Source organism: Terrapene carolina, unplaced genomic scaffold (assembly GCF_002925995.2).
Source record: "Terrapene carolina triunguis isolate 2854851 unplaced genomic scaffold, T_m_triunguis-2.0 Scaffold18, whole genome shotgun sequence".
Lineage (NCBI taxonomy): Eukaryota > Metazoa > Chordata > Testudines > Emydidae > Terrapene > Terrapene triunguis.
The window spans coordinates 5206223-5222652 of record NW_020664369.1 but is presented as its reverse complement, the minus strand read 5'-3'; the positions used below and the strand labels follow the sequence as shown (position 1 = coordinate 5222652).

General features: G+C 44.3%; 1 protein-coding gene across 1 annotated transcript in view; it reads right to left on the bottom strand.

Moving 5' to 3' along the window:
* Window positions 1–13133, bottom strand: part of LOC113406586 (olfactomedin-4-like) — a 29128-nt gene extending 15995 nt beyond the window's left edge. Inside the window, exons 1-2 of the mRNA XM_026652080.1 lie at window positions 13061–13133; window positions 9597–9749 (exon numbers count right to left, since the gene is read on the bottom strand). Coding sequence (XP_026507865.1) covers window positions 9597–9749; window positions 13061–13069 — 162 coding nt within the window. The 5' untranslated portion in view covers window positions 13070–13133. The remainder of the gene's footprint in view (window positions 1–9596; window positions 9750–13060) is intronic.
* Window positions 13134–16430: the final 3297 nt, after the last annotated feature.

Sequence of the window (16430 nt, the reverse complement as noted above, 5' to 3'; positions counted from 1 at the left end):
CTTCAAATATAAATCAATACATGTAACTTTAAATCTTATTAAAATATGTAGAATCTGTTTGGCCCACATAAGGTTTATGTGGCACTCCTGTGTAATAAGGTTGGGCACCACTGGTATAGATAAACCATAGTCACAAATCCCAGGACTCTGCTGAAGCCTCCTCACTCCCGCAGTCTTTGCTCTCCCTGAGTTTTCCCCTCACTTCAGCTTCCAGCTACTTTTTATAGGGGAATCACCTGATCCCGAGCCGGGCCGGAGCCGCTGGGGCCGGGGCCGGAGACGCCGGGGTTGGGGGTGCTTGGCCGGCGCGCTCGGCTGGAACCGGGGCCAGTGCCCCAGGGCCTGGGCCAGGCCGGAGCCACCGGGGCCGGAGGGAGCTGCTCAGCCGGGGCCGGACTGGGCCGCACCGCGCCTCCCCGGAGCCCTCCTCCTCACGTCCCCCTCCGCCTCAGCTTACCTGCTGCTGCCCACCTGCCCCTGCTTGTTTTCAGACTTCCCGCGAACATCTGATTCGCAGGAAGCAGGGGAGGGAGGGGAGCAGGGGGACAGAGCATTCAGGGGAGGGGAGAAGGGGGAAGTGAGCTGGGGGAGGGGTGGACAGCTGCGGGGCCCTTTTAGGCGCGGGGCCCGATTCAGCCGAATCGGCTGAATCGGCCTGAAGCCGGCCCTGGCTGGCCCCGCGCTCAGAAGGGGCCCTGGCCCAGCCTGCTCCATTTGCACTGAGCCCTGAGGCCCTGCCAGCCCGCTGGCTCCTCTCTGCTGCCTGGCCCCACCCACCTTCTCTCCGCCCCCTGGCCAGACCCCAGTGCAGCTCTGGCTCTGGCCACTCTCGGCCAGTGTAAGGGGGAAGGGGCAGTGTGGGGGCCTTGGCTGGGCCCCTCTAGGCAAGAGGGTCCTGAGAGGCTGTCCAGGGCAGGGGCAGGCCCTCGCCTGGATGATCCCACTGCTCCCAAGGAGCTAGAGCAATTCCCCATCCCAGGAACTGGACCAGCCCCGGCTGACACAGTCACCTCCCAGCAGCAGTGAGTTCGGCCGGGGGCGGGGAGTGAGGGGAGTGTGTGTCTGGGGGGCCAGTGGGGGGTGCTGGGCTGTGAGGGGGCGGGGGTGCTGGGCAGTGGGGGAGGTTTATGTGTGTTGGGGTGCTAGAGAGTGGGGGTTCTGTGTGGGTGCTGGACAGTTGTGGTCGGGCTGTGGGGGGGGTGCTGGGCAGTTGTGGTGGGGCTAGGGTGACCAGGTGTCCCGTTTTTAAAGGGACAGTCACGTGTTTTGGGACTTTTTCTTATATAGGCGCCTATTATCCCCCACCCACATCCCGTTTTTTCACAGTTGCTATCTGGTAACCCTAGGTGGGGCTGTGGGTGGGGGTGCACTGGGCAGGGTGGTGGTGTGCAGGTCACTGTGCATTTGTGGTGGGGGATATGTGGAGGGGCACCACAAATGGGCATAGCAGGTCCAGGGGATGCTGGGCATTGGGAGCAGGGGGGTGTTTGGGCAGGGAACCGTGGGGCACGGCCCAGGCCCGCCCCCCAAGGGGAAGAGGCATGCTGGCAGCACAGGGCCGGGTGGGCCATGGTGTATCTGGCAACTGCCGGTTTGTAAACAGTGCCCTTGCACTGGGCTGGGCGGAGTGGGACCACCCCCATCATGCCATGCCCCATTGCCCCTAGCCAGCCCCTCGCTCTGGGGACCAACTTCCCCATGCCATGCTCCACTATCCCTCAGGGGGTCCCACAAATATGTTTGGCACCAGGCCCACACAAGGTTAATCCGGCCCTGAGCCCCAGGCCCTCCAGCCTGCACAGGGCAAGCCACCCGCTTACACTCACTAATGTTCCCTCTTGGAGTTAACTTTATCCAGGATTATATAGAATTTCAGGGGCCAGATTCTACCCGGGAATCTGCAGTGATTATTTCAGATAAGTGCTGTACATGAAGAATTTTGGGGTATGTCTACAAAGCCCGCGTCTGCGAGTCTCTGAGCCTGTCGACAAATGCGGGCTCTCACTATCGTGCTAAAAATAGCAGTGCTAAAAATAACCCCCTCCCTAGACCTCAGAGCCTACACTCCAGCCTGAGCTGCAACACCTACACAGCTATTTTTAGCACAGCGTGCAAGTCCAAGTCTGTTGACCTGGGCTCAGAGACTCACTGCTGCGGCCTGCCACTTGCTGTATAGATGTACTCTCTGGGGCTGAAAAAGATAACGAAAGATCCACCAATTTCTCCAAGATGACTTTCTGTTGACTTCAGTGGGCACTGGTCAGGCCACCACTCTGCAACTAGCAACAAAGAGTCCTGTGGTACCTTATAGACTAACAGATGTATTGGAGCATAAGCTTTCATGGGTAAATACCCACTTCGTCAGACGCATGACTCTTTGTTGCTTTTTACAGATCCAGACTAACACAGCATTTGGAATGTCTCTACTATTGTCAGTGGAGTTACTCTGGATTTAAATCAGTGTAAATTAAAGCAAATCTTGGCCTTAAGCATGTTTCTTCATATATAGCAAAAAATGGCAATTTGTGATAAGAGGACCCTATTTTCAGAGTTACAATTTTTTATGCAACTGTGACTGAACTACTTTTTGAGTCTGAGGGAAGTCATTTAGCATAAACCCATAGAAATGTAGGATTGGAAGGGACCTAGATAGGTCATCAGTCCAGAACCCTGCACTGAGGCAGGACTAAGTATTATCTAGACCAGGGGTCGGCAACGTTTGGCACGCGGCTCGCCAGGGTAAGCACCCTGGCGGGCCGGGCCAGTTTATTTACTTGCTGACGCGGCAGGTTCGGCCGATCGCGGCCCCCACTGGCCGCGGTTCGCCGTCCCGGGCCAATGGGGGCGGCAGGAAGCCATGGCCAGCACATCCCTCGCCCACGCCGCTTCCCGTCAGCAGGTAAATAAACTGGCCCGGCGAGTCGCGTGCCAAACATTGCCGACCCCTGATCTAGACCATCCCTGGAAGGTGTTTGTCTAATCTGTTCTTAAAAACCTCCAGTGATGGAGATTCCACAACCTCCCTAGGCAATTTATTCCAGTGCTTAACTACCTTTATAGTTAGGAAGTTTTTCCTAAAGTCTAACCTAAATCTCCCTTGCTGCAATTTAAGCCCATTACTTCTTGCACTGTCCTCAGTGGTTAAGGAGAACAATTTTTCACCCTCTTCTTTATAACAACCTTTTAGGTACCTGAAAACTGTTTTCACCTCCCCCTTCAGTCTACTCCTCTCCTGATTAAACAAACCCAATCTTTTCAATCTTTCCTCGTAGGTCATGTTTTCTAGACCTTTAATCATTTTTGTTACTCTCCTCTGGACTTCCTCCAATTTGTCCACATCTTTTCAGAGTGTGGTGCCCAGAACTGGACACCATACTCCGGCTGAGGCTTTATCAGTGCTGAGTAGAATGGAAGAATTACTTCTCGTGTCTTGCTTACAACACTCCTGCTAATACCTCCCAGCATGATGTTCAGGTTTTTTGCAACAATATTACATGGTTCACTCATGTTTCATTTGTGATGCCACATAACCCCTAGATCCTTTTCTGCAGTATGTGTTCCTACACAGTCATATCCATTTTGTATTTGTGCAACTGATTATTCCTTCCTAAAGGTAGTACTTTGCATATGTCTTTATTGAATTTCATCCTGTTTATTTCAGACCATTTCTCGAGTTTGTCAAGATCATTTTGAATTCTAATCCTGTCCTCCAAAGCACTTGCAAATCCCTTCCAGTTTGGTATTGTCAACATATTTTATAAGTGTACTCTCTATGCCATTATCCAAACCATTTATGAAGATATTGAATAAAACCAGACCAGGACAGATTCCTGCAGGACCCCATTCAATATGCCCTTCCAGCTCAAATGTGAACTATTGATAAATACTCTCTGTATACAATTTTCCAACCAGTTGTGCACCCACCTTATAGTAGGTTCATCTAGGCTATATATCTCTAGTTTTCTTATGAGAAGGTCATGTGAGACAGTATCAAAAGCCTTACTAAAATCAAGATATATCACATCTGCTGTGTCCACACTATCCACAAGGTTATTACCTTGTCAAAGAAGGATATTAGGTTGACGTAATTTTTTCTTCACAAATTCAGATTGACTGCTACTTATCACCTTATTTTTTCTAGGTGCTTGCAAATTGTTTAATTATTTGCTCCTTTATCTTTCCGGGTACCAAAGTTAAGCTGACTGGTCTATAATTCCCTGGGTTGTCCTTATTCCCCTTTTTATAGATAGGTACTATATTTGCCCTTTTCCAGGCCTCTGGGATCTCTCCCATCCTCCATGAGTTCTCAGAGATAATTGCTAATGGCTCAGCAATATCTTCAACCAGTTCCTTAAGTATTCTATGATGTATTTCATCATGCCCTGCCAGCTTGAAGACATTTAACTTGTCTAATTAATTCTTAACATGTTCTTTCCTTATTTTAGCCTCAGATCCTACCCCATTTACACAGATGTTCACTATATTAGTCATCCAATCACTGCTAATTTTTTTGGTGAAAATATAAACAAAAAAAGGCAGTTAACACTTCAGACATTACTGTGTTTTCTGTTATTGTCTTTCCCTCGTCATTGAGTAATGGGCCTCGCCTGTCCTTGGTCGTCTTCTTGCTTCTCATATATTTGTAAAATGTTTTCTTGTTACTCTTTATGTCTCTAGCTAGATTAATCTTGGGGGGGGGTTGGCCTTTTTTAATTTTGTCCCTTCATGCTTCTGTTGGTTTTTTTTAATATTCATCTTTTGTAATTTCACCTAGTTTCCACTTTTGTATGACTCTTTTTTGAGTTTCGGGTCTTTGAATATCTCCTGGTTACACCAACTGAGTCCCCAATTTACACCAACTGAGGATCTGGCTCTCATAGTTTTAGTCCTGTATAAATTCAAGCTAAGGAATAATAAAATGTATTGTACTTGGCAATCAAAATAAATAGTGTCTGTTTAAATGTATTTCTATATATGGAGTTAACTGACTGGACATTCACCATAGGTATGTCTAAATTTCCCTACCTCCACCCTAACATGGACCAGTCCATAGAGCAAGATCCATGTTGTTTGAAGAGAGGATTTAGATGGATTCTGACTACCTTGCTACTCACAAAAATCCAGTGAGAGCTGGGAGATTTCCCCAGTAATCTCTGTGGGGAAGATGTTTAAAAGTTAGTGTCTAAACTGTGCCTGTAAAATTTGCACATGAACCCACAGCATGCACAAAAATACATTTGCATTTGCAAACTGGTGAGTACAAAGTAGGCAACCATGTGGAGAAAGCGCGTACTGATGTGTACAATTACCTATACCACAGGCACAAACGTTCAGAAATGTGAGTATCTATCCCAATGCTAATAATATTAAAATACTTAAAGAAAATAAATGCTTTAAAAGAAAATCTAGTTGCCAAAAATATGCCAAATCTGCAATCCGTTGAAGTCAGTGGACTACCTGCATAAGTAAGGGCTACTCTCATAAGTAAGAGCTTCAGGTCTGAGACCAGCAACAGAGAGTCCTGTGGCACCTTTAAGACTAACAGATGTATTGGAGCATAAGCTTTCGTGGGTGAATGCCCACTTAGTCGGAATGCCCAGTCTTCCTTCTACCTCAGACTGTTTTTTCCCAGTTGGCCAGCCAGGCCATCTAGGAGAATGCCTCCCATGATGGCTGCTCTATTGCTTGGCAGTTAGACCCATTTTGCCTTAATAGCTTGTGACTGTATCTACCTGTGGGGGATTGTGTTGAAACCATCTGCTCCCCTCTAACAGGCCAAAACACCATTTCAGAAATCTAGTACATAAACCACATTTTGGGGTACAGATCAGTATTCACCATGCATCTCACATTCATCACAGAGCTTTGCAGTGGGGTTTGAGCAGTGCAAAGGCCTTGTGGTGGACCTCTGCAGGAGGTGAATTTCACCCTTAAAAAATATAAAATTCATCTATTTTAGGCATGCGTAAGAATAATTCCTATCTAGTTTTTCCTGCTTTGCAAGCATTGTCACACTAAGGGCCTGAAAAGGGCAGGGAGAAAATCTGTAATGTTCATTTATTGTGTCAGTTACCCGAAACTGGTATTTATCAACACAGGTTTCTCAGCATGCAAGCAGACACTCCTCCAGCATGCAGGTGGAGGGTGGGGGTGGAGGAATGAGGAAGCAGAAGGAAGGCATAAAATGAAAAAAGATGGAGAGGGAGAGAAAGGGGGATAGAAATGAAATGAGCAAGCAATTCACGTGCAAGTGCATTGGCCACAGGCAAGTCTGACCTCCATGATCACATGGTGAGCATGCCACCCGCATGTCATATAACCCAGCCTGAGATCAAGAGGAATATTTCCAACAGAATAATCTATCTTGAATATAGTTTTCATCTCTGTTGGGCAGGTGTGTTTGCTCTTCCTGATTTTATTGCTCAAGCATGTTCTCGGCATTGTGGTCAAAGCACTGAAAGGCACATTCTCCCATTGGGTTAAAGTTGCTATTCTTCCCTTTTAATGAGGTGCACAAAGAGAGCCATACTCCTCTTCACTGTTGCGAACAAAGCTGATTCCTGCATTAGTCTAACAAGTTAATTTTTTCATCATGATAATTACAGATGAAAAAATTAGTCCAACATTTTCAAGCTACAGTTTTTTACTGATTTGGAATATCAGAGTATCTCTTTGTGAAATTCACTGCCTGCTGATTTTATAAAAGGGCCCCCCTTGCTTGTTGAATTAGCAGCCTACAATCAGACAAAAGCTTAGAGATTCAATCAGGTTGTATATCTGGGACTTCTAATACATGTATAGCACCTCTTAAGGGGCTGGATCCTGCAAGTCTTACTCAGGAAAATCTCCCATTAGCTTCAAATGGAGTTTTGACTAAGCAAGTAAGGTAAGATTGAACCCATCCACAATGGGATGCTGAAATATAGTTATGGCATTTGGGTCACATCCTCAGCTGGTGTAAATTAGTAAGTTGTAAACTAACTTCCATGGTGCTACATCCATTTAAATTAGTTGAGGATCTGTTTGTTATTCCAACCCTCTTTGTAAAGTGGTTCTCAGGTTCAAAACCAAAATCCACGTGTTTATGATTTGCATAGTTTCAAATTTCACAGTAGTTCAGTAGACGCTCCCACTCCATAATGTGTAAAGACGAGTCTGGGCTGCAAAATTGGATGTAGATCTGAACATCCCCATAGTTTGGGGGTGCTTGGAACCCAGAATTTTGGTTCAGACCCCTCTATCACTAGGATGAGTTGGGAGATCTTTTGGTTTTATTGTTTCATTTTGTCCATAAGTATTTTCAGGAAACAGCAGTACATTGGGTTACACACTGAGGGGTATCTTTACAACTAGAAAGGTAAGAAACTCATTTCAAAGAGAGCCTGAGAAATATGTTTACATGAGACAAGTACAGATATGCACATAGATTCAAGCGTCTTCTGCCCATCTCCAGACATTTCAATTTTACTTGAACTCAGAGACGAACAAGTCAACGCCTGGTATCTTTTTCGTTCTATGATCAAGCAACATAATAACTAACTATGAAATTGTAACACCCCTGTAGTTAAACAAAAATACAGTTTGTTTGTTTTCATTTCTGACCTGATGTCTCTTTGCCTGGGATCACATTGGAGGATGTGTCACACTATATCTAACTGGATGCATTGTAACACTGTTTGGCTGATCAAACTCAACATGATAAAGTGCAGTGAAACTCGGATTAGGTCAAGATTTTTTTTTGGTATCTACCACTGGAGTTGAAAAGTGAGGGCCAACTCCTGAACTGCAAGAGCTCCATTGACTTGAAGAAAATGACATCAGCTGAGGATCTGGTCACTAGAGTCCAGCCATTTTTTTAATAGAGAATGGCTACAGGGTTTCAAAAAATCAGCCAATTCCTGCCATCCGTACTTGGTCCTTAGTCAGGCAAAACTCCCAATGCAGAGTTTCACTTCAATCGGAGATTGGCTTCAATTGGGTCTTATTTCAGTCCTCTCTGATTTGGGAGGGCCTTGCAGAATTAGTCCAAGTTTCAGGATGGGAATTATAGACTTAATCCTGTCCTACTGCAAGCAATTGAAATTTTGCCACTGATCACAGTGGGAGCACTTTGGAGCCCTTAAATACCTAGTGTTTTCATGGGATCATTAATGTCAAGTTCCATATTCCTCCTAAAGTGATCAGGTAGCTCTTGTGCCGAGAGGCACTGAGATTTGTCAAATTGCCCTTCATACCTTCACTGACAACTGAATGTATGTCATCGTTAACACTAGTTATTTCAAAGCAAATTATTTTAACTGAAAAGACCTTCTATAGGATTATGCCCCCACATTGTTGTGTTTTTATGCATAACTTCTTATCTATTCTTGATTATACTAGAAGAGAGTTATGAATATTTATGGTTAGAATTTATAATTTACTGCTGTGCCTTTTCTACTGATTAATTCAAGGACACTTCATTTCTTAAGATGTCTGGCTCCTGGAGAAGTCAAACACTTTCTCATGGACACCTAATTTAAACCCTGAATATTCATCTACCAGCAAAAATCAAATGTAGGTTCTCCTTCTCTCAAGAAACCACGGTAGTCCCCTAGTTTTGCCTGATTTTTGCAAGAAAAATGAGATCTGAATCCTTGTAACAAACAAGCAAAGTAGTGTAAGGGTAAGGAGTTTGTCTTTAACTAGAATGCATAATTCAACAGTCATTGCTAGAGCATCAGATGTTGACAGAGAAAATAACTGATTTTTTTTTCAACTGTTATGGGAATGGAGGGGGTCAAGGGGTGGATTTTTGCTTCAACCTGGGCTGAGCTGACATTTGCTCTCTTTTCCCTCATTCCCTCCCATAAGCTGGTTACATACAAGTAATAACCAGGGCCGCCAAGAGCGGGTTCAGGCCCCGGTGAAAAAAAATTTTTGGGCCCCCCAGCAAGGGTGGACCGGCTAAACAGGGCTGACGAGAGGGGGGGAAGCCGGGGAAGCCAGGCCCCGGGCCCCCTTCCGGACCGCCGGGCCCCAGTAATTTGTACCGACTTCCCCCCCCTCTCGTCGGCCTTGGTAATAACACAGGAGGGAGCAGGAATCATGGCTTCTTCTGTGACTGTATATAGCAATTACAAGCCAACAAGACTGTTCCACGGTTCATAAAGAGTAGCATAGCTCTTCCTCCATCCCTCCAAGAACACCATGTGCCTATAGGCAGAGCTGTCCCTTGGGTAGGGCGAATTGGGGTGACTGCTCCGGGCCCCGTGCTTTGGGAGGCCCTGCGGGCCGGTGCAATTGGCTGGCACAGTCGGTCCCAGAAGAGACAAATCCATCACTTCTGCCCCAGGCCCCGAACCTCCGTAGGGACTGCCTATAGGCCCAGGAATAAGGCCTGAGGATACTTGAAACTCATGTTGTTATAAGGCCCTGCTTGCATGCTACAATATTGAACATTTTATGTTTAATCACCCTTTTCCTTGCAATTTTTACATGCCCCTCACTGCAGTTGCTTGGAAGGCAGGCCCTGCAAAGTTCTGACTGCTGGACTGTTTCAGATTCACTAAAAATAGGACTGGTAGATTTTTTTTAAAAGAAAAACCAAAAATCCTTACTTTAGTAAGTTCTATTTCAAATTTCTCAGAAAGCACTCGGGCTGTGATTTCCAGCATCTCGACCTTCTGCACAGGAAACGCAGTGTCTGGCAGGTACACTGAGCATTGGCACACTCCATTTTCATTCAAAGAACCGGTTACGTTGGCAAATGGCTGTAAGAACAAGTTTGTTTCAGAAAGCAAATAAAAAATTGTCAATATGCTACTAGGAAACAACAGCAAAGGACTAACAACAGTCCCCAAGCAGGGAAAAGTTGAGCGTAATAATTAATAATAATACTGACCCTGAAAGCATTTATTAATTATTATTATTACAACTTTCTTCCAATAAACTCAAAGTATTTTCCTATATTAATTCATTAAACTTCACCACACCTCTATAGAGGTAGTTAAATTCTATTATAACTATTTTAACACTGGCAAAACTGAGGTACAGGAAAGTTACATGATTTTTCTAAGATCAGACAGTGAGTCAATGGCAGAGCAGGAAATAATCATATTAAATCTTATAGGAAGTCTTTCCATTGCTTTTAATGGTCTTTGCATCAGGTCCAGTTAGTGCTTTTAGTCCATTAATTTCAGAGCACTTTACAAAGTTTTGTTTGGATTTTACTGATGGAAGAATCCACAGAAATTGATCTATTTTCATGGAAAATTTTGATTTTGACTAAACCCTATTTTCCCCACTGGGAATATGTTTCATTTGATATTTTTCAGCTACCCCTGGTAAACAGGTTGCATACTCAACCACATGCACATGAGAGCTGGTATGTCTGCTACTCCAGGGTATTGAGTGGACATTTATCACTGCTCTATCAGTGCACAAGGGCATAAACAAGTTTTTTAATTGGGGCAGTTAGAGTTAAAAAATAATAAAATATTGGCTGTTGAATATCGCTTTTATGAGTAGTTTTGTACCATGACTAAATTTGTCCACTTCCAATAAAGTGAGATAAACAGGCTTCTGTTCCACATTCCGTGCTTCCTTTATTGATTAACACAATCCCTAAATTTGGGCTCCTAAATCCCTTTTGAAAATGAAATTGAGACATCTAAATTGGTTAGGCATTGCAACACTGAGTGCAGCAACGCTTAAATAGTTTTTAAAAATCTGGGCCTAGGTCACTATTAAAAATGGGCCTTGGGCTCCTAAGTCCCTTAGGTGCTTTTGGAACTGTCACCCTCAGACTCCTCACATTACTGGATTTGCATTCTGCTCAGCAGGAATGGTGAAAAAAGGAGCAGAGAGGAAAACATCCAATGAACAGACAAATATGGTTATTGTACTTACCTAAGGTCCCATCTGTGCTAGCCTGTGAGGAGGGGACATTATTTTATCCTGATACAGATTACAAACTGCCCTTTATCTATGTTTATTTAATAAGTTAAATAACTCTTTTAAAAGTGGATTTAAACTATCAAAAACCCACCAAACTTCAATGGATGGATTCAACTACTTATTAAAAAAATATTATTTGTATTGTAGGAGTGTCTAGTTACCCCTTCTGAGGTTCGGCCTCATTATGCTAGAAGATGTATATATACCTAGTAAGAGACATCCCCTGCCTTAAAGAGGTTAAAGTCTAAATAGACAAGATAGCTAAAGGGTGGGAGGAAGAAATATTGTTATCCCTGTTTTACCAATGAGGAGCCCCATTGAAGGAAATGGGAATTTTGCCATTGACTTCAACAGGAATCAGCATTTGACTTAGAAAGTTTAAGGGTACATCTACACTTACCGGAGGGTCCGGCGGCAGGCAATCGATGTTCCGGGATCGACTTATCGCGTCTAGTGAAGACGCGATAAAATCGATCCCTGATCGCTCTGCCGTCGACTCCGGAAATCCACCGCGGCAAGAGGCGGCAGCGGAGTCGGCGGCAGCGGTCGACTTTCCCCCGTCCTCACCGCCAGGTAAGACGACCTAAAATACGCAACTTCAGCTACGGTATTCACGTAGCTGAAGTTGCGTATCTTAGGTCGGACCCCCGCTGTAGTGTAGACCCAGCCTAATAAGTAACTTGGCCAAGATCACACATGAAATTTGTGGCAGGGGCAACAATTCTATCTTTTATGGCACCCATTGTCCTACTATCTGAGCACCTCAGAATCTTTAATGTATTTGTCTTACAACACCTCTGTGAGGTAGGGAAGTGCTATTATCCCCATTGTACAGATTGGGAACTGAGGCACAGAGAAGTTAATGACTTGCTCGAGGTCACACAAGAAGTCTGTGGCAGAGCAGCAATCTGAATCCAGCTCTCCAAAGCCCCAGGCCAATGCCCCAATCATTGGACCATCCCAAATTCCCTGAGTCCCAGGCTAGTGCCTTAACCATAAGAATATCCTTCCTCCAAAAAAATAAATGGTATCAATAGGTTGAGTCAGGGCCGGCTCCAGGCACCAGCTTAACAAGCAGGTGCTTGGGGCGGCCAAGGGAGAGGGGCGGCACCTGCGGCAATTTGGGGGCGGCAGGTCCCTCACTCCCTCTAGGAGCGAAGGACCTGCCGCTGAACTGCCGCCGCCGAGCGGGGGTTTTTTTTTTTTTTTGCTTGGGGCGGCAGAAATGCTGGAGCCGGCCCTGGGTTGAGTCATTCAACTCCTGTAAGACCTAAGAATTAAAGGCTGATAATGTTTAACAGGAATTTAGAGGGGCAGGTTTCAGTAGAACTATTCAGCATGAAAAATGGTTGCAGATTTCAAGACCTTTGCACATTAACATCACATCAAGTTCATATCTTCCTCAGACTTAATATGATGTTGACAGAATTGTTTCATTTCTTCCATTGACATTATTGTATGCTGGGTTCATGATATTGATGAAACCATAAGTAGTATTAATTAATTAATTATTATTATTATAAAGATCTTCCTGGGTCCCTGACTCCTTTGATCACAGTACAATGTCAATAGAATTATTAATTTTGGTCATAACATCTTTCCAAGTCCTATATAAAAATATGCTGAAGCTCAGCTCTTTTTGGTTGGATGGTTTGTGTATTTTTAAAAGCTAAATAGGCTTCATTTAGTATTTAACAGCGAGCAAACTGTCCTAGCCTGCAGCAAGGACTTGACTGCAAAAGTTCTGTTTGTAAAATTAAATCATGTATTACATAAAGGTATCTGAGTCTAAAAGAAATATTATTCAGCCTGATCCAAATATTTGTAGCTTAGTAAAGTAAATGAGAGCTGTGGGGTGCTGAGCATTTCTGAAAACCAGGCCATTTATTTGGGCGACTTTATATGGATTTAGGACCCTAAATTTAGGAAATTAATTTTGAAAATCCTGCACTCAAATTTCAGCCTCAGCAATTTGGCATAGGACACAGAGACCTGTGACAGCCAGGATTAGACCTCTAAACCACCTGATTGCCAGTCCTGCGCTTAATATACTAGACCACGCATCTCTCTTATCTTAATGATGATGTTTACTATAGCTTTCCAAGAACAGTAAACAATGGTATACCTCTGGCATGAACTGAGGTTTGTTGAGTGTGGCCTGAGGTTCAGTCAGATATTCCACCAGGGTAGGAAGAGGTGTAGGCTGGAAAGGAAACAAAAATACCTGTTACAGTGCAACATACTACGTGTCCCATCCCTATTTAAATCATGACCCCCTCTCCCGACAGACAATCAGCATTCCAGATTCCTCAGTATTCTGAAACACTTTGATTTTGTGAAGGGAGCCATCTCCAGCAGCTCTAACATTGATTGGGAGTTCTGACTGACTGCTGAGACAGTTAATGTTTCTTCTGGTACAACTCTGTTTCATGGAGTCCTTCCTTTGAAAAAAGCTTCATGTGATCAATGAAAGGCCGCAAATGCTCAGTCTGTCCAAAACAGTGTGCATTATTTATGCTAAAGTAATATATACTCTCTCACTGCCATCTTATGGAATAAGGTTTCAGGTCCTACCCCTCCAGAGCACTGGCAAGATTGGATGTCACTCTTGAATCTTAACATGCATCCCTGGGAGTCTACAGTAATCAAGGCCCTGTGTACTGCACAAAACACTATACCGCAGGGACGCAGCCCACCAATGTACGCAGCTGAGCTCCACCGAATGGGAACCGTGGCAATCTCCAATGCTTGCAAAACCATTTGATAAACTGTGCACCAAATGATGTTGTGACGTTGTGCAGTCTATATGGTTTTATAAAAACATGATAAGTGAATATAATGTAACTGGGATAGTTTTATAAAGATTTGATAATAAGTGAATATAATGCAACTGGGATATGCTTCGTGCAAAAGGTCTCTTGTAAGGTATCATTACAAAGCTCATAATCTACTGAGTGTGATCATCCTATTTGTAGAAATGTACCACTCTTGTATCTAAAACTAGAAATATAAAACATAGCTCTGAGGGCCCATTGTAATTATGTAAAGTGTGGGCCATTAATGATGGTTTGGAATCTTGATGACTCCCATTAACCAGGACCATTGTCTGCAGATGGCTGTGCTTACCTGTTAGTCTTCCTGTATATGTGTGTGTTGGCAAGTGGGCAATGAAGTCTTGCAGTGACATGTGATCATGACACCTGAACTGGAATCCATCTTTAACCTGGTGCTTTTCCAGTGAGGGGGGGTGGAAACCCAGAGGAACAAAGGGTTCCCGCCTTATGCAAAAGATATATAAAGGGGTAGAAGAGAACAAAGGGGGAGAGGAGCTATCATGAAGAATCCCCAGCTATCACCTGAGCTGGAACAAGAGCTGTACCAGGGGAAAGAATTGTGCCCAGGCCTGGAAGGTGTCCCATCTGAGAAAAACTTACTGAAGCATCTCTGAGGGTGAGATTATCTGTATTTAGTTTGATTAGACATAGATTTGCGCATTTTATTTTATTTTGCTTGGTGACTTACTTTGTTCTGCCTGTTACCACTTGGAACCACTTAAATCCTACTGTCTGTATTTAATAAAATCATTTTTTATTTAGTAATTTACTCAGAGTATGTATTAATACCTGGGGGAGCAAACAACTGTGCATATCTCTCTATCAGTGTTATAGAGGGCGAACAATTTATGAATTTGCCCTGCATAAGCTTTATGCAGGGTAAAACGGATTTATTTGGGTTTAGATCCCATTGGGAGTTGAGCATCTGAGTGCTAGAGACAAGCACACTTCTGTGAGCTGTTTTCAGGTAAACTTGCAGATTTGGGGCAAGTGATTCAGACCCTGGGTCTGTGTTGGAGCAGACGGGAGTGTCTGGCTCAGCAAGACAGGGTGCTGGAGTCCTGAGCTGGCAGGGAAAACAGAAGCAGGAGTAGTCTTGGTACGTCAGGTGGCAGCTCCCAAGGGGGTTTCTGTGATCCAACCCGTCACAGACGTGATTAAACCTGAGGCGTGTGGGGCAGGAAGGGGCTTGCACAAGCAGGCAGCTGCTAGTCAGCCATACAAGAGCAATGCGCCATTCCTGCAGGAGCTCTGCGTGGCAGGGGACATCCCTGGCTGCACATCTTCAAAGCCACGCGGAAGCAAAACTCCATTCTGACAGAGCTCTGGAGCCCCAGTTTTAGCCAGCTTCCCCTGCAGGCCTCCTACTACTCCATCCAAGAACCCGTTCAGTGCCTCATGCCGCTGCATCCCCATCACCTGCTCCCTCACTCCCCCAGCCAGTCAGACAGTCCCACTCCTAAGGAGCCCCTAAAACAGCCATCTGGACAGCTAAGGAACTGGAAGATGGCAGGAAAATGGCCACTTGTTTAAATTGATTCAGAAAAAACAGGGTTTTTTTGTGCCAGATGGTCAAAAAAATAACATACGCAGCCATTTGTCTGGCCCCCTGATAGCGTTGTACAGGGGAGGCTGATAGTGATTAACAGCAGAGTTACAAGGAGCATCATAAATTTTACAAATGTCTGCTCAAATTATGGTTTACCCAAGAGTGAGCATAATGAGGAGAAATTTCTGACATACTAAATTCCCCCGTCCTCAGCTTATCATTATATATTTACACTTCAGCCTTGATTCTTACTGCCAGGAATTGCCACTGCTTAATCATGCTGCAGTGAAAAACATTCCCTCCCCTTAGATGCTGAGTTCACTACCTGAGTCCACAGCACTTTCAAGGCCTACTAGACCAAGAGACTGCATTAATAGTATCACCTAGAACTCATATAGGGCATTATGTTTTCAAAGTGCTGGGCAAATGAACCTGAGACACTGAGATCTAAATCCAGATCTTCAACACTCCAAAAGTCTGTGGGGTGTTTGCATCTGTGGTTTTGGATTGAGCTCATCTCAGGTACAAACCATAGTTAATTAATTACAACCTGCATTTTGCATTTAAACTCTATTCCAATTTGCAACGGGAGTTGCATTCACCTAACTGAAGGCAGAATTTTGGCTTTTTAAAACAGTGTAATTTGTTTTCAGATTTATAATTAAATCCCAGCACATTCGTTAAAGGCGATATTTTACACTTGTTACTTATAGAGAGTCCACAGAACGAATGGAGATCTGAAAACTTGCCTCAAATAATTTTAAAAGATTTTCCTAGCAACATGAATAAGTGAGAGGAAAAAAGAATACATTAGAGCCTGTGAAAATCATAATACGCATCTTACCACATTCTGGAGCGTGGTGGTGGCTGCATTCTGTGCAATGGCATTTTGTAGAAAGACCAGCAGCACAGCCAGGTTTGCACACTTCATCTTCTCAGCAAACAGGTATGATGGAGAAAGGACAGCGGGAGCCCTTTTATAGTGTGCTCTGGGAATTCCCCCAGTAGGAGTTTGGTGCTTTGAAAGAGGAACATGTGTAATATTTATTGACACTTCTCATACAGGTGAGTGAATCATGGCACAGAAAGTGACTGAACAGCTATTATACAAA